The sequence below is a fragment of the Diceros bicornis genome, chromosome 12, assembly GCF_020826845.1.
Source record: "Diceros bicornis minor isolate mBicDic1 chromosome 12, mDicBic1.mat.cur, whole genome shotgun sequence".
Lineage (NCBI taxonomy): Eukaryota > Metazoa > Chordata > Mammalia > Perissodactyla > Rhinocerotidae > Diceros > Diceros bicornis.
This window is the reverse complement of record NC_080751.1, coordinates 76,802,731-76,821,084: the sequence shown is the minus strand read 5'-3', so window position 1 is coordinate 76,821,084 and position 18,354 is coordinate 76,802,731. Positions and strand designations below refer to the sequence as shown.

At 53.2% G+C, this 18,354-nt stretch overlaps 1 protein-coding gene and 1 long non-coding RNA gene across 5 annotated transcripts in view; one reads left to right on the top strand and one right to left on the bottom strand.

Moving 5' to 3' along the window:
- Window positions 1-10,031, bottom strand: part of PXDN (peroxidasin) — an 88,159-nt gene extending 78,128 nt beyond the window's left edge. The window contains exon 1 of one of the 2 annotated variants that reach the window (XM_058551870.1): window positions 9,767-10,031. In XM_058551870.1, coding sequence (XP_058407853.1) covers window positions 9,767-9,966 — 200 coding nt within the window. In that variant the 5' untranslated portion in view covers window positions 9,967-10,031. The remainder of the gene's footprint in view (window positions 1-9,766) is intronic. The other variant, XM_058551869.1, reaches the window with a different exon arrangement.
- Window positions 10,032-10,122: 91 nt separating this feature from the next.
- On the top strand, window positions 10,123-16,793 carry LOC131412239 (uncharacterized). Of its 3 annotated transcripts, none has more exons than XR_009221737.1 (5): window positions 10,123-10,330; window positions 12,637-12,737; window positions 12,870-13,105; window positions 13,731-14,821; window positions 15,053-16,793. It is a non-coding gene; the product is annotated as an uncharacterized LOC131412239 (long non-coding RNA). The 3 variants fall into 3 exon arrangements; XR_009221736.1 differs by having other exon boundaries at window positions 12,862-13,105; XR_009221738.1 differs by having other exon boundaries at window positions 10,123-10,334; window positions 12,862-13,105.
- Window positions 16,794-18,354: the final 1,561 nt, after the last annotated feature.

The following is an 18,354-nucleotide window of genomic DNA, read 5'->3' as shown; positions in this document are numbered from 1 at the left end:
ATTTCATACAGCCTGCACCCAGCAAAACTCCAAGCCTACGGGAAGTGAATGACGATGAACAGCTGAGGGGGCCCAAGATAGGAGGCAGAGGGGCAAACTTCCAAAGATCTCACAAATTCATACACTTCCCCTGGAATTACAGGAAGTAAACAGGAAGGACCGGGATCCTCCGGCTGGCAGGCAGGCAGGCACGCATGCACGCTTGAGGGACGAGCCCATCCTGGCACACAGGTGGCAGGAGCTTACGGTTTCCCTCCTAAGTAAGAACCTCAGAAATACAGCTGACTCCTGGTTCCCAGAAACTAACGATCGTGATTTTTCTCCTTCCAGCCCCTCACCACTGCACCCTTTATTTCTGTAATTATTCAGGGCTGACATCATGTCAAACCCAAATCGGTCGCATTCCTTGGAGAAAAGTCTTTATTTAAGTACCTTGCTTACAAGAAATGTGGCTGCAATCTGTGGGTTACAGTCAGTGAGACCATTGGACACTTACCCCAGAAAAATCACATCCAGCAGCTCTCTGTGGAGGATAAACAATCTGCCTTTAATCCCCAAATAATAAACAACAAAATTCTTCATGTTAGAAGAGAAAAGAAGGGGGCTGGCCAGGTGGCATAGTGGTTAAGTGCGTGCGCTCCGCTTTGGCGGCCCGAGGGTTCGCTGGTTCGGATTTCGGGAGTGGACCTACGCACTGCTTGTCAAGCCATGCTGTGCCGGCGTCCCATATAAAGTGGAGGAAGATGGGCATGGATGTTAGCCCAGGGCCAACCTTCCTCGGCAAAAAGGGGAGGACTGGCATCGGATGTTAGCTCAGGGCTGGTCTTTCTCACAAAAAAAAAAAAAAGAGAGAGAGAAGAAGTTTTTAACCTGCGTTTATCTGTGATGGTTTTTGCTACAGACAACAGCAAGAGCTAAATAAAACTAAGCAGGGTGGGGCGGTGAAATCCCCCATAAGGCACAGAAACATGGGGAACACCACACGGTGGACATCTAGCCGACCTCTCCATGGAGAAAGCGATGCGAGCAGAGCTGCTCCCTGTGGGTGACCTGCAGCACCCTGTGGAGGAGGCACAGACACGGAAACGACCTGTGAAGGGCGTCTGAAGAGGGAGTGCAGCAGGGCCGGGGCAGAAACCGAGGAGATGCTCCCAATTCACATCTTCTTCCCGGGCACACACGGAAGGACACACACCCAGACCAGGACATGTAACCAACACCAGCCACGCGATGTGAGCAGCGGTGATGGCTCACCTCTGGTCACGTTCATGCTCCGTTGCTCCCCTTCTGTGACAGCAGAGGGCCAGGGACTGAGACAGTGGAGCTCCCGGATGGACAGAGCCGGAGTCCCTGAGTCACTGAGAGAGCAAACATTTTCTTGGGTAGTAAATATTTTGACTTGTCGCAAGTACCCAACTCTGCCTTTGTGGTTAGAAGGCGGCCACAGAGAAAAGCCGATGAAGGGCTGGCATGTCCCCATGCAGCTCAGTCCACAAATAGGCAGCTAGCCTACTGGCCGTGGTCTGCTGACCCCCGGCTACAAGCAGGGCCTCCGACAACAGCTGCCCCACAGAGGACGTCTACACTGGATCCTGTGAGCCAGGCGGACACACTGTTCCATTTAATCCACCAAGATCCTGCAACAGTTCATCACAGCAGCTCAAGTGCAATTACCCTGACTAATACAAAGGCATTCCAAAGGCAAGTGGAAACAGCAGAGTTGAATAGTTTTTAACTTTTTTTAACTATTTGACTTGGGCATGTGAACTCAATCATCATTTTACTCTAATTGCTATTTACTTTTTAACACACCTTTTTGCAGAAGAATATAAAGGTTTTTTTTAAAAAAGTGAGTGGGGACTTCCACTTTTGAACAAGATAGAATAATAGTGCCAGACTTACTGATCTGTCTGAAACAACCAAAAAGCTGACAAAATACACAAAACAACTGTTTTCAAGATGTTGTGTATTGGTCAACAACGGACAGGACCCCTGAGAGATAAAAACAAATGAGGTGACCACACAACTGCCCCACCGCTGCCTAGGAGAGACGATGCTGTGCATCTGAGGAGACTGAGGCAATGGACTCACAGGACAGAGAGAGACAGGACGCCAGGATGCTTCAGCCAGAGGGAGAGAACTCCAGGGATCTGCAGAGCCCGACCAGTGTACGTGTGTGGGCAAACCAGGAGAGCAAAGCAAACCCAAAGTAGAAGAAAGGGAATAACAACGATCAAAGCAGAAATCAACAGAACCACAGAAGAGAAAAATCAATGGATCTAAGTGGAGTTTCTGCAAAGATTAATAAAACTGATAAACCTCTAGGCAGACTGATCAAGAAAAAAAAGAGAGAGAGAGAGAGAGAAGACAGGCGTTTCTAATTTCAGGAACAAGAGACTCTCACTCCAGATTCCTAGATATTAAGAGGATAATGAGGAACAGCTTGATGTTGACAAATCCAACAACTTATGTGACACAGACAGGCTCCTGGGAAGACACAGCCTACCAAAGCACTTAGAAAGAAAGAGCCCCGAATAGCCCTTTATTTATGGAAGAAATTGAAATTGTAGCTTAAAACCTTCCCACAAAGACAACTCCAAACCCAGAAGGCCTCCCCGGGAAGTTCTACCAGACGTTCAGGGAAGAACTAAAACCAAGTCTATTCACACTCTCAAAAACTGAAAAGGAGAGCATGCTCCTCAACTCATTCTGGGAGGCAAGATTTACCCTGATAATGCCAAAGCCAGACAAAGACATTCCAGGAAGGAAAACAAAGACCGAAATCCCTCCGGAGCACAGAGGCAGGCGTCTCCACTGAGGCAGAAGGGCGGAGGGAAGGACTGCCAGGGACCGAGGGGACCTCGGGCAAGGGAGATTCATTATCTCGATTGTGGTGATGGTTTCACAGGAACAGACACATGTCAAAACTCACCAGAGCGTACACTTTAAATATGTGCACTTTTCTTAAAGTCAATTATGTCTCAATAAGGCTTTTTTTAAAGTGAAAATTCATCTGGACAAAGGTCAAATAAGGGAATAGTCTCTGGTTAAGCTTCTACTTCAGACCTGATATAGAACAAAAGATGAGACAATCCCGCAGGCTCCGTTCCCACTGAGCTGGCGCTGAACGAATGACCAGCCAGCGGGCCGCCGCTGTGAACACTCCCCCTCCCGCCCTGAGCTCTCCAGCCCGGACAAGCGTGACCCCTGTCTTCAATGAACTGATGATCCAGGGGGCAGTCAGATCTAGAACAAAGCCTTTTTTCCTATAAAAAAAGAAGTCTGAAGTAAACCCTACCAGAGAGGGACAAGGAGTGTCCTGGGGACAGAGAGGAGGGTCTGATTGTTCTTCAGGCAAGATCTTTGGGTGAAGTTCTTGGGGGGTCAGGGTCTCCCAAGTCTCTACCCCCTAGAATGCAGAGAAACGGGATAGAGGCAACAGCGTTCAGAAAAGAGAAACTGTCACAACAAATTGACAAGGATAACCGACCTCACAGCCAAGTTGGGGAAAGCAGACCCAGAGAATTAACCCATGAAACAACTAGCACATTCTCACTTAACTTTCCTGCCAGTTTCGATTTATGTCATGTGAGTAATCATTGCCCAAGATATCTCTCAGGATTGTCTATGTTGTTTGTGGACTTGTGGCATCTGAAGAGAAACCACGTGTCCAGGGAAGGAAAAGTACGATTTCTATTTTCCAAAATTAACTTCAAGACAAAGAGACTATAAATCATTGGAATTACCAATTTAGAAAGATTTTAAGCTATCAATGATATTACTTTAAACACCAGAAAAGCTTTCGCTCACCCACTGACATAACTATGCTGAGTTTTGTCAGATGGAATACGCAGCACACAGAGCTTAACAACTGTCCAGTCCAGTTCGGATCCCAGGGAGCTACTGGCCCAAAAAGAGAGACATCAGTAATGCAAAATGTCCTGACTGACTATTGAAGCATCAGATTCAGTAAACTTTAACGCTTTTAAAATCGAATTCACCAAAAAATGCATTTTTAAATAAATCACATTTTCTGTGTAACCCCAAAGCATATGAAACTGTCAGGATTATAACGCTCAGTGAACCTGGACACTGGAGACCTTATATGCCGGGTGCTGAAGACCAGAGGTCCACAGCGACCTCTCCAAGTCCACGCAGTACATTGACTCCCAGCCCTGGGTTCTGACTGCGGAGCTCTGATGGGGGCCCCGCTGGCCCCTGGATGGTCACCACTGGCATCTATTTCATATCTTCTTGTTGGGGTGCACAAGAAGCCTGGAATCGCCAACCAAAAAGATAAAAACCCATGGGGCCGGCCCGGTGGCGCAAGCGGTTAAGTGCTTGAGCTCTGCTGTGGCTGCCCGGGGTTCGCCGGTTCAGATCACGGGCACGCACTGACGCACTGCTTGCCGAGCCATGCTGTGGCGGTGTCCCATATAAAGTAGAGGAGGATGGGCACGGATGTTGGCCCAGGGCCAAGCTTCCTGAGAAAAAAGAGGAGGATTGGTATAGATGTTAGCTCAGGGCTGATCTCCCTCACAAAAAACAAACAAACAAAAAAGATAAAAACCCATACTTAGCCAGTGGGAATCAGCATAGTGCGTGTCGACTTCCAACTTTTACCTAGTTTTCGAACTGATGAAGAGATCAGCTCTGGAGACTGGAATTCTGTCATTGTTTTTGTTGACATTTTTAACGTGAAACCTTTCATCAGTGCAGTGGACAGTTCTTGGCTAGTCTGCCCAACATCCACTTCTAACAAAAACGCCCTGTTTCTTCCTCTGGGCAGTGAGGGCGCCTGCCTCCAGCCCCCAAGCCGGGCAGGGCACAGCAGGTTCCATCCTGGGCTCCAGGAGCAGGCCGGGCCCAGGCCTGGGGGCAAGACCTCCCATCCCTCGGGGATGTGATTGAGAACAGGCAATCGCTCCCTTCAGACAGTTCCCAGAACCTGTACTTGTGCACCAAGAAAGAGGCACTCCCTCTCTTTCCGCCGCACTGAGCACCCTCAGAAGGGACGCCAACGGCTGTCAGTCATCATTGTGTGGAGAAACTGAGTCACAGACTGAGCAGAGGAAGGAGCCAAGAGAGGCATCAAAACGAGGCCCTGATGGCAGCATCTGGACCCTGGGTGAAGCCACGTTCGAAGTTGGAGCCGCCTCTGGATGTAGAGACACTGGGACTCCAGGCTTGCTTGTTACAACTATTTCCTCGACTCACCAAAACACAAAGGAGGGGAGGGGTTTCACCACACCTGAAGTTTCTAACAGGAGGAGCGCTTTCCAGGCCCAGCTGTCAAGCACAGGTTCACACTTTCAAACGGTGACGTTGTGGTTATAACCAAGCACGTCACCCCAAGGGGTATCCACTATCCACGAGACAGGCTCTCTCGGAGCTTGTCCAGGACACTGACGAGTTTCCTCCTCCGGACACAGCACACGGGGTGCTCTCAGAGCTCAGTGACAGCCTCCCCATAGGCCCGGGACCCCAAAGAGCCGTTGATAGCGGGAGGAAATATTTGTTCCATCACCATTTTGGAAAGATAAATTACCAATACCTAAATATTTAAAAAATATTCCTATGGTACTTTTCAAACGCATTTGAGCTACAACAATAAAGATTTCACCCTAACAGGGAATTTAAAAATAAAGTAGTAGTCTGTTTTATGTAAGCCAAAGGCTCCAACTTAAAGCCTGCTGTCCCCAGCACGGCATGCACGAGTGCCCTGCAGAGCCCGGAGGTGCCAGGATGCTGCCTTCACATCCACTGACCTCGTAAATCTCCTGCCCCAGGAGACGCCGGCCTCCGCAGGAGCTGAGGGTGTCCCCAGAGGGCACAGTCAGGAGGGAGGGGGCTTCCTGTGAGCCAGACGGAGAGTGGGAAAAGTGCCAAGAGAGAGCCAGCCTCCCAGCACACAGCTGCCCTCCGCTGCCCACCCCACCCAGCCTGAGGAACACGGTTCTACCTCAAGCCACCTTTAACAAGGAGACCTCATCTCTGTGCAATGGGAAATTAGATTTTCCTGACAACCAAGGCTGGAGAGCTCCAACGGAGGCTGGTGAACAGAGAAGCTGTGATTCAGGGGGCTAGTCTCCAGGGGACCAAGGGAAACAGTGAAATGGCCTGAAGACTCTCCACCTATGCGTCACAATCCCAGAGAGGCCCGTGGGGGCCCTGTAGGAAGGTGGGGACCCGACCCACGAAGTGGCAACTCCGGGACCTTCTCCCCATGTGGACATGGGCCGGACGACAGGCGTCCACTCACCTAGACCACGAAAGGTGCACAGTGCCTAAAGCAGCCGGGTGCACGGGATGCTCATTCTCATCACTGCATCACAGCCCTCACTCTCCAACACCCCCACTGGAGCGGGTACTCCAAGAGGCAGGAACCGAAACATGGCACAGACCCAGACACAGAGTGGCTATCACAAAGTCGAGGAGTGGGAGAACAGCCGTCTGGCAGGAGGACAATGTCCACAGCGGAGGACTCGACCAAGCGTGCCCTGGAGGAGGACACTCTCACTAGCCCCCTGCCTGCTCTGGGGCCAGCCCACGGTCTCTCTGCAGCATTGCCTTCCCGGGTCCCCCCAGGCCACATGCCCAGACTCCCTCCGGAGCCGGGGTTTCCTGTCACATGGACGGCACTCCAGGGTTAACTCCGGGGCTTCGGAGTGGCCTGGACTGCAAGACACATGTCAGTTATGAAGAGCTGATTCCCAGGACCTCACACTGGAGGCTACAGGGAGAAGGTGTCAGAGAGGAGGGGGTGTGGAGGGGAAGGGCCCACAGGCCAGAGCCCCCCTCACCCCCGTCCCCTGCCCTGGCCTGTGGCCAAAAGGCTGGGGCTGAGAGGAGGACAGGAAGGGGGCAAAGTAAACATGTCACACTTCATCTTTTAATACTAGCCTTTTAATTATCATGGTGACAGATTTCCATTGTGGCACTGAAAAGAGTATAATGTTCAAAACTTAAACAAGCATTTCTACAAAAACTTATGAGCTGAGCTGAATACTATACTGGCTGGTGAGAGGGTTTTTCCAAAGGCTGCAGAGCAGCAGACCTGCCAGACCAGACAGAGCCGAGGACTCCAGACACAGGGTACTGGCTGCTCGAGAACACCACTTTGCACTTCCCAGCCGGCGTGAGCTCAAGGGTCAAACCAAACCTGAATCACAAGGTGGTCTCAGACATTACTTTCTGAAGCCCCAACCACGATCAAAACAATGCAGTACCAGGCCCGGCTTGACCACACTGCTGGGCACTGCGAGCAGGAGAAAAGTCAGACAGTTTCCAGTGATTCTGATTCAGTCTGGGAGGGCTTGAAAGCAAAGGGATGATGTGGTGGCTGGATGGCCCAATTAACTTTGGGGACCTGTTCTTTATTTATCTTCATTTCTCCTAAGGCCTCAATTTCTGCCAAATAATTTTTTAAAAATGGAAAAAATATCATATACCTGGGAGAAAAGCTGAAAGGGAAAATTAAATATTTCTGCCTGAGTGGAATTTGTAACTCAGGCAATTTGTGACTGCATCCTACCATGCAACCCTGCCCAAGACACCACCAGACTGGACCCCAGAGACCACATCAACAGGGTGTCCCCACACCAGGTGTTCTTCCATCATTTCCCGCTCCCCCCAGGATGACTCCATCACACTGTCTCTTCTTTGTTTCCAAAAACCTACTCCCTCATCATTACTGTGCCTCCACTTGTGCCCTCAGTCCTGATCCTCCAGGGGTGACCGTCAAATGGTCCCCCAGCTGGAACCTGTCACACGGGGACTCAGTTCTGCCCTCCTCCCAGTGTGTGCAGCCGCTGGGATGGGGACCTTCCTCTCCCACAGCGGGTGTCTGCACAGCTGTAAAACGGGTGTGTTCACTTCGCCCATCATCAGCTTACTTCTCTGAGGGATGTGGTCAGCTCAGCATCTGTTCCGCCTGCCTCAGAGTGGATGAGACCACGCGGGGTCACTTCAAAGCTTTTTGAAAACTACAGAAACCCACGAAAGCATGAGATATAAGTGTATGCAGATGAACGCTCCAGGAAATCCTTTAAGGATGACGTCACTTTCCCTTCCTGTGCCGCCCCCCCCCCCCAATTTTACAAATGCTCCGTTGGGTTTTGTGGGGACTCTAACCATGCGCGGCAGGCTGGAGGATCCCACTTTGCTCCACGACACTCATATTTTAAAATATTGTTCTTTTTAAAAAGCAATTAAGACTTGAGGGCAAAGCACAGTACAAAATTAGACACTGGACAGATGTGAAAAATCGCTTTATGGTCCAAGTTTTATCCACTGACTCACTAAAGAATTAAATTATCCGTATCCAGAAAATCCTCCCTCTGCCCGCCTCAAGTCCGCTTCTTAGAGTGATGCCCTCTTGGATCCCGCTTCGGCTGGCCGCTCAGACACTCTGGAAGGAAAGCCCTATTTATCTCTCTCCCAGGAACAATTTTGCAGCTGAGACTAACTCCCGCCAAAGACCCTGAAGGAAGCTTTCTGAAAACTCAGCGACCACTAGGAGAGGTCTCTGTTCATATACTTTGTTTTAAAAGTAAGAATACTGACCGCCCACTTCCTGAATAGTTCACTCAAAATTTTACAGTTTTTGCAGGCTTTTCGGCGGTGCCAAAAGAACTTGGCTCAGCCAAGAAAAGTGGAAACTATTTTTGGCATTCAGAAGGGCAGCGGTAGGACGCTGAATTACAGGCGGCGCCTAAAATGCATGCCTGCCTTTACAGATTTTGAAAATTTCTAATCCAAGTTGCATCGGAAGACCTCGAGGCCTGCAGCGAACTCTGGCGGCGTTTCGGGCCCTGTAGGGACGGGATTCGGCCTTTGGAGACGGACCTGGGCGGAGGCGGGTGCGGGTTTCCGGGCCTGCGGGACGGCGCGAGTGCGCGACACTTTGTAACAACTTGAGCGCGAAGTATCTGCGAAGCTTGGCATACCCGGATCGCGGCGCGCCCAGGCTAGAGACCAAAGGAGGGACGAGCCCTGGGCAGAAACCGCTAGGACCCCGGCTCCGTCCTGACCCGGGCCACCACGAGCTGCCCCAGAACTCGGAGACCCGCACCGGGCCCCTCCCGGAAACTCGCCTCCAGGCTTGCTCCCGGCGCGGGGAAAACCCGAGAGAACCGTGCGCCCCGCGGGGCGGGGACACCCCGGGCAGGAGGCTCTCCGCGCCCCAGGCTGGTGCGGGAACTGCGGGGGGCGCTGCCGCGGGTCAGTGGAGGTCCGCGACGGAGGTTCCCCCAGAGCGGGGACAGAGAGTACCGCTCTTCGGGAGGAGGGGGAGACTGGAAGCAGGGAGGAGGAAGGGAGGAGGGGCGGGGGAGGAGGAGGAGGGAGATCCGGGCTGAGCGGAGGAGGGGGAGTCCCGCGCTCGGCGAGGAAACCGGCGGAGGGAGAGAAAAGGGGAGCGAACAAGAGGGATCCGGGCCTCGCGGGGGCCCGGGGAGGGCCGTCCGGAGGAGAGCGGGGCTTTCCCTGGCTGCTCCCGACCACTTCCCGGTCCAGCGGGGGATTCCGAGCTCCGAACAAAGGCGCCTTCTGCGCCCGGACCACGGCGGACAAAGGCCCGCGGGCCCCTGGCCGCCCCCGACGCCGCGATCCTCCCCTACGTCCCCTAGTCCATCACCCTCCTGCGGCCCCGGACCCCTCGTCGCGCCCCCGGATGCCCCTGGATCCCCGCGTCCCTGATCCCCCTGCGCCCCAGATCCCGCCTGGACCCCTGAGCCACAGCCCCCCGCGCCCCCGCCGCACTCACAGGATGGAGGTCTGCGGCGCCACGGCAGGCACGGCCTCCAGCAGCAGATGCATGCAGCGCACCGTGGTGCGGAAGCACAGGCAGCGGCTCGGACAGCCGGCTCCCGGCTTCGGGACGACCGAGGCCAGCGCCCCCCAGCCGCAGCACAGCACGAGCGCCAGCAGGCAGGGGAGCGCGGGGCCCGCGGGGCGCACGGCCATGGCCGACGGCGCGCACAGACGCTCGGGCGCACCGACAGACCGCGGAGGGCCCGGCGCGTCCCGGGCCGGCTCCGGACTCCACCCGCCCGCCCAGCCGCAGCCCAGGTCCCAGCTGTGTGCGGGGGGCGGGGGGCGCCAGCTGTGCACATGCGCGCGGCTCCTCCCTTCCCGCCCCCACCTCCCCAGGGGCCGGGGCGGGGCGAGGACCTCCGGCCGCGGCGTCCGGTCACTGCGCCCCCATCCTCGCGGCTGGGCTCCCGGAGGGCAGAGAAAAGGATGGGGATCCGGGTTTCAACCCCAGGTCTGCACTCAGGCGCTGGGGCTTCGGCCAAGTTGCTTCGCCTCGCCTAGCCGCCGTTTCCACGTGTGTGAGATGGGTTTTTTGTTGTTTTATAAAACGCTTTTAGAGTGCTTATTATGTCCCAGGCGCGGGTCCAAGCGGGCGCTCTTTCGCTCTCTCTCGCTCTCTCGCTCTCTCTCTCTCTCTGTCCCTGTCTCTCTGTCTCTGTCTTTGTGTCTCCACCTCTCTCTCTCTCTCCCCCCTCTTCCCCCCCTTCTCTTTCTCTCTCTCTCTCCAACCCCCCTTCCCCCCCCCCCCCGTGTCTCTCTCTCTCTCTCTTTATGGACACACACTGCAGCAGGATTTGAGCCAGGCAGTCAGGCTCCCTGCCTGAGACCCTAGGCCTGTTAACCACCCATTTTCTGCCCAGCTGACCTCAGGGCACTGTTAGGAGCTCTCTGCCAGAGGTGTGCTTGAGGGCATGCTGGAATGGGCCCGGTGGGGTGACCGGGTACTGAACTGTTGTGCTGTCAGCACTCACCTGTGTCTCTCACAGTTTCAGAGGGTCCACATCCGGCGCAGCTGAGCTGGGGTTCTGGCCCCCCTGGAGGCTGCATGTCTGTTGTTGAAGCTGCTATCTCTATTACCACATGGAACAGCTTTCTGTGGACCCAAAACAAGCCTTCCGGGGGTCCTACATTCTAACCCGTCACAAATCTCCCCCACAGCACACTCCTGGCCTGGCCCCTCATTTCCAAGTGCCTTCTAGACGTCTCCACCTGAGTGTCTCACAAGAATTTAAAACTTATCACGTCAGAAACCCAAAAACATTACTCTCCCTAAAAATGTATTTTTTCTTCTGAATCGCTACCTTGATCCTCCAAACCACTTTCTCATAACTTCCAACCTGGAAGTTGTCCCCACCTCAGTCCTCACTCATTCAAGGAGTTATGAGATCCTGTTAATTCCAGTGGCTCGTTGCTGTTCAATCCTTCCATTGTTTCTATCCTCCTGCCTCATAACGACTGAGAGTCCCGGCCCTCCTCCACCACCCCTAGACCACCACTGAGACTCTTTCCTTGGTACCCTGCCTCCTGCGTCCACCCAGTCCACCCTCCCTGCAGCCGACAGAGAATATGTCACAACTTGGACCCCCTGCCATGTCTCTATGCAGACATCTCTGGGCCCCTCCAGTTTAACTGGGCAATGGCTGTATTTCACTGCACAGTCAGCCGACTGCCACTCCCAGGAGGCAGGGGCATCTCTGAGCAGCACAAATTGCCAGCTCCTCTTTTGAGTTCAACAGTTATCTTCTAAACCAGCTGTGATGTTAATTTTATGTGTCCGTCTGGCTCCACTGTCACACCCAGTGATTTGATCAAACACTAGTCTAGGTGTTGGCTGAAGGTATCTTGTAGATGAGATTAACATTCTTTAACATCTACAATCAGTTGACTTTAAGATTACCCTCCATAATATGAGTGGGTCTCATCCGATCAGTTTAAGGCCTTAAGAGCTAATGCCAAGGTTTCTCAGAGAAGAAATTCTGCCTCAAGACTGCAGCATCAAGAGCCAGCCCTGATGGCCTAGTGGTTAAGTTCTTGGCATGCTCCACTTCTGCAGCCGGAGTTCAGTTCCCGGGGTGGAACTACACCACTCGTTTGTCACTAGCCCTGCTGCTGCAGTGGCTCACATAGAAGAACTAGAAGAATTTATAACTGTACACAACTGTGTACTGGGGCTTTGTGGGGGCAAAAAAGGGAAAAATAGGAGGAAGATGGGCAACAGATGTTAGCTTAGGGTGAATCTTCCCCTGCAAAAAAAGAAAAGAGCTGTTAAGAAAAAAAAAAAAAACCCACAACATCAACTTTCCCTTGAGTTTCCAGTCTGCTGGCCTGCCCTACAGATTTCAGACTTGTCAGCCCCCACGGTCACACAAGTCAATTCCTTAAAATCTACGTATGTTTTTATTCATCCATTCGTCTATCCATCCATTCATCATTCATACATCCATCTATCCATCTGTGTATCCATCCCCCCTTGCATCCATGCATCCATCCTTCCATCCATCCGTCTTTCCACCCACCCATCTTTCCACCCACCCATCCATCCATGCTTCCTTCCTTCCATCAATCTGTCTTTCTTTCCATCCATCCATCCATCCATGCATCCATCCATCATCCATCCATCCTACTGTGCTGTTTCTCTGAAAACCCCTGACTGACACACCCATTTGCAAGGCACTGGAGGAGGAAGTGTGATGGGAGTGGGAGGCCAGGACAGTGATTTAGCCTGAAAGAATTTACATTTGAGTAATGAAGCTCTTCCTTATTTTGAGCTAAAAGTGCTTCCCATATCTTTTGTTCATTATTTCCTGCTTCTGATCTCAGAGGACCACAGACCCTCACACCTCCAGGATCTTGACCTCCCAGGGGGTGAATTGTTTGAGGACGATCAAAGCCACTGAAGTTTTCTATTGCCATGGACCCAGGTGAAATATTCCCATTTCCCTCTGATGACCAATTTCCAAATCTTGTTATCTGCCCCAAATCCTGTTATCTGTCCTACAGCAAACATTCCTTTCAGGTGAGATTGTGCTAATTGACAATCTTTAGTTGTTTAGGTTTCCATACAAAGAAGCAAAGATGAATGAGTGAAAGATGCTCTCTCAACCTCATCCTTGGTGAAGAGTGTTCTGTGATTGCTGTCACTGAGGTCTGCGGTGCACAGGCGTGGCCCTGGAGCCACAGGAAAACAATCTCCACCCCTGGTTGATACTGGCCTCTGCAGCAAGGACTCCCACAACTGTCTGTGCACAGATGTCTTGGGATCTGAGCCCCACAACATCCCGCACAGCAGGTATTATTATCCCCATTTTGCAGATGAAAAAACCAATGCTTAGAGAATTTGAGTGATTTGCCCAAGCACTTGTAGCTAATCAAGGGAAGGATGGAAGGAGGGACCGTGGGAGGAGAAAGGAAAGCAATACTGACTCCGCATTCACAGTGTGCCAGGCACTGAGTTCTGTGCTTCACCTAGTGCAGTGGACACTGCGGGCACCCTCCCAGACCGTACTGGGCTGCTGCACCCCATCCCAGTTGCTGCTGACATTCTCTGGAGAGTTGCCTAGGGCTAGCAGGAGCCTTGCCCGGGAAACGTTGGGAGCTCTGCCCCCCTGACACAGCCCACGGCCACGGCAGACTGACTTAGGGCTGGACTGACTCTCCATGCTTGCAGAGTGAGCAGTTCTGGCTGCCAGGCTGTAGAGCTTCCTGGGGCATCAGGCCTATGGCCAGCTTCTCCCCCTGTCCAGTCAGTTGCCCTCACTCCCGAGAGCCCCCCTGAATCATCAGACTCTGCTTTGAGGGCCTAACCTAAGAATGTGTCTATGTCATTAGTGCCCCCAGGGTCCCTCGAAGCCCACAGTCTGTATTTTCTGCAGTGTAATGATGTCCTCTGTCTCCCTGTCTGTCTCCCCCCCTAGACTGAACACTCTTCGAGGATTTACACAGAAAAGAACATGGGTTTTGGAACAAGACAAAACTAGGAGGCAACCTCACCAATTCCTTAACCCTGGGCAACTTTCTTTGTCTCTCTCTGGGCCTCAGTTTCCCCACCTGTAAAATGAGGAGAGCAGCTCCTCCCCACAGGCTGTTGTGAGGATTAAACGAGAAAGTGCGTGAGGCGCCTGCATAGTAATCTTCACTAAATTTGGGTGGAATGAACGACCTTCTTGCCCGGGAAGCTTCCCGGGGTCTGGGTGGGCCCCGGAGTCTGGAAGGCCATGGGGCCATTCCCAGACGATGAGTCAGCCCCTCGCAGAACCTGGCTGTGCCTGAGGCTAAGGCCTCTCTCTGCACCCTTCACCCTCATCCAGCAGATCCTTCTGAGTGCCTGCTGCATGCCTCTGCCTGCTCAGCCCCTCGCCCCACTCAGCACTGTGCAGTCCACGGGAAGGGAGGGCCAGCCTGGTCAGGGCGGATGGCTGAGAGGGTGAGTGACTCCATGAGCCAGTTTCCTGGTCTGCTGCAACAGAACACCACAGACTGGGTGCCAGGAGCAGCAGAAACCCATTCTCCCAGGCCTGGAGGCCAGAAGTCCAAGACCAAGGTGCCAGCAGGAACGGTTCCCTCTGAGCCTCACAGGGAGAATCTGTCCTAGGCCTCTCCAACTTCTGGTGACAGCCAGCAATCCCTGGCATTCCTTGGCTTGTAGACGCATCACTGTAACCTCTGCCTCTGTCCTTACATGGCGTTCCCCTGTATCTGTCCTCATGTGGTGTTTTCCTCTTATAAGGACCATATTGGCTTAGAGCCCATCCTAAGCTCATCCTGACCTGACTAATTACATCTGCAACAACCCTATTTCCAGAGAAGCTCACATTCTGAGCTCCCAGGAATGACATAGATTCTGGGGACAGAGACAACATGGCAGAGGGTATTAAGCTCTGAAATTGTGGCCTGGAGTCCTATTAAAGGGCCTGCCTACCTCATAGGCTGTTGCAGGGCTTCAGTGAGGAGGGTACCTGGAACGGAGCCTGGTTCACAGCAAGTTCTCGGTTAGGATTGGCTTCAGGTTAGTACTGGCTTCATGATAAAGAGATGTGGTTGTGAGGGCGGGGCGGGGGGTGCGGCGGTGAATAGCAGGATGGTGTTGGGCTCCATCCTGGGAGGCAAGGGAAGATGTCCATGGGCCTGAAAATGGCTTGCTGTCCTCAGTTAAGCCACATGAACTTGGAATTCTAGAATTTAATGCTAACTGTGGAGGATCAGCCCTTCTCCATCCATCATCTCTCCATCCTTCCAGTCGTTCCAATGTGGTGAAGAAGAGAGAAATCCTAAAAAGCCCCTCTCAGTCAGAGAATGATGGACCACCTGCTCCTCTGCCTCTGGGGTATTTACGTAAATTCCATAAGTTACACGGCACACTTGCATTCAGTGGATTTCTCAGATCTCAAGGTTTCCCTGTGCCCGGATGACAAAGTCAGGCAGCAGAAGGCATGTCCGAGAGAGCCGTCCAGCTGAGAAATGCTCTTCCCAGCCATGGGCCCTGGGCACAGACTGAGCATCCCCCAGTCCCCCCGCTGACGCTCGTGTCTGGAGCCCTGGGGCCTTCATGGTGACTGCAGGAAGCCTGAAGCCCAAATCCAGGAGACAGGGTGTCATGTCTCACTCCTGCACATGGCCCTTGTGTCAGTCGGGTCCCAGCAGGACTCAGGTGCACATGCGTAGGGTTGAGCAGAGGAGAGGTTAACTGAGCAGCACTCAGAGGTGAGTGAGCTCAGGAAACCTGAAAGGACCAGGGGAGCGAGGACTCCCCTCTGCGCATCCGCACCCATCCAAGGCCTTGGAAGGCAAGGGAGGGACAAGTCCTGTAACTCCAGGCAACTGGAGCACACTGGGGGGTCTTGGAGACTCTCCATTCGGAAGTCAGTCCCCTGGACGGTGGCAGCGAGGGGCAGAGGCGGATCTGGAGAAGAACGGTGAGCACTGCGTTCACTCAGTGTTGACTACACCAGTGAGCAGGGCCCCCACCCTGAGAAACCCGTAGTCTGGGGAAAACAGGCTTGTAAAGAAGCCACCTGGATAGCAGGTGATCATAATCGATGGGTCCACAGCCACCAGGGAACAGCAGATAACTCAAAACCACGGTGAATTACTTCTCTCTAGAAACATCCTGAGTCCCCCCCACTGCAGGGAATTTCTCCCTGCCCCTCCATCCTGGAGCCGTCTGCCCTCTTTGGGCACCTGAAGCCACTGTCTCCCCAACCGGTCAGGCGAAAACAGACACTGTTGGTTTATTGGTCACGGGGATGTATTGAGGGGCTAGCTATTCCATGCTGAGCTGAAGGCTAATTGGGCGAGATGCGTCTCTGCCTTGTGGACACCAATGGAAAGAGTAAGTGTGTGTGCATGTGTGTGTACTCTGCATACACACAACGCAAAATACACCTCAGCTAAAGGGAATTCCTGGGGAGAATTCCCAAGCGAGGGGAGACCACAGGCCCCGGCTAAATAAAGGACGGCATCCTCGCCAGAATGGGACAGCTGGGGAGGCTTTCACAGTAAGACGGGGGTGGGGGGGGTGCCCCAGTAGGAGTAGGCCTCTGACAAACACTTGTCGAGTTGAGTGTATACCAAAGGCGCCTCCCAGGGGGAGAGCAAAGCTTCTCGCTGAGGAATCCTGTAAGCAGATATTTTTATTCTTACTAATTTTGTGTTTTCTGGATTTAATAAACACTTATTCAGACTCCATCCAAGATATCTGATATCATCCCTCAACACATACATAACAAGTCACTGAGGCTGGCACTCCTGAGCTTTCCTGGCCTCCTGGGACTACGTCGTGGGGGTGGTTGTCTAGACGACGTGGGACCTCTTCCCGGGAGGAGGGCTTCTGCCTTCGTGCGGAAGGTGGACAGCGTAGGCAAACCGAGGCCATGAAGAACATGGAAAAGTCCCCTTCTCCTCAAGAGCGCATTATTGCCGTAAAATGCAGAAGTCTCCACAAACAGCGTGGAAGGACTGCCAGGGCCCCCTCGAGCTCTCCAGGCAGGGGTGGGTCAGCACTTAACAGGTGCCCACCTTCTGTTCTGGCAAACACGCTTGCTCCCAGCCAGGAGTGTACCGCACATGCGAAGCATGCTCGGCTAACGGGCAAAATCGTTGTTGGGTCCCGCCAAAAATGCCCTGTAATCCTGTGTCGTAAGTTAGTCACTTTGGGAACAGCAGTGTGAGCCCGCTGGTCAGTCGCCCGCAGCCAGAGTCGCTGTGGGCTCAGCGAGCCACAGCCCCGGTGGATGTTTCTGATCTGTCGGAGCCTTTGCGCAGCGACTGCAGACGGCACACGTTACCCGGCAGCATTTACGCGGCGGCCAAAGAACAGCAACACAGAGCCTGAAACTCAGCCGTGGGTGTGCTTGCCATCCCGGCTGTAGAACTAATGAGCTTGTTTTAAGAGAAAATTCCAGGACCCTCCTTTGTAAACTCAGTGCAACTTCAGAAGAGTCTGACCACGTAGCACAGTGTGTCTGAGCTCTGGCGTCCAAGGCTCCGCCCCGGCCTGGAGGCAGGACTCCACGGTTCTCGCCTGGTGACTGCCAGAAGGGGCCCAGGGTGGTGGGGGAGAGATGGGGGACCCCTCCCTCCTGGTCTGACACCACCTCAGGGGCTGCCCCATGGCACAGGCCTGCGGAGCCAGCCAGCTGGGAGCCTGGCACTCGCTGCTCTGCGGCTGTGGAGGCGCACTTGGCCTGCCCAGCTGTCAGAAGGGTTTCCGTGTGGGAAGCTGTGCTTGGGTTGGAGGGGCACAGAGTCTGGAACCAGAGATGGTTCCAGTTCAGCTCCGACAGTTATCAACTGCCTGACTTCGGACAAACTGAGCACTCAGAACCTCAGAATCCTCCTTCGTGAAGCGGGAATCCTATCCCCCAGGACTGCCACAAGGGCTAAAAATGATTAGGGGTCTCATTGGGTTGGCGCTGCAGACAAGGGTCGTTAGTACAAGTGTTCCACTCTGCCAGCCTGCGCTTTTCTAGAAAATCAAATGTTCCTTCTCAGCTAAGCCGTCGTGTGCCAAATGACTTCACCTCCACATTTCTGAACTCTCGGCCTGGGAGTCACTTAATCGTCTCGCTTACTAGTAAAGGCAGCTGTCAGGATCTTCAGTGGCATTACCTTCTTCGGTCCACAGTAATTTTCATAATATGGAAACTTTGTGATTTCATACCCAAACCACACTCCACACCACAAGGCAATAAAACCGTGGTAGGAGAGACATAAATAGTATTCTAGGACTTAATCATGTCCTTCCCTTTGGCGGGGTCACAACTAGCAGGACGTTACCGTCAGCCTGGCCTTCCTTCCCCACAGGAGCTCCCGACTACCCTGAGACGAGGACTCAAGCTCATGCAGGGCGAGGAGGACCAGCGGGCCATGCTGTCACTCCCATGTTAGGAAACAAAGTGGCCAGGGCCTTGTGGAGACCCTGCAAGGAGTCTGTGTGTTAACCAATTTTTCTTGTTTTTCTTGCTGATAATTTTGTCTTTGGAGCCACGTGGATTGATGGCTATATTTTGAGAACATACCATGTAAAATACTGTACTGAAA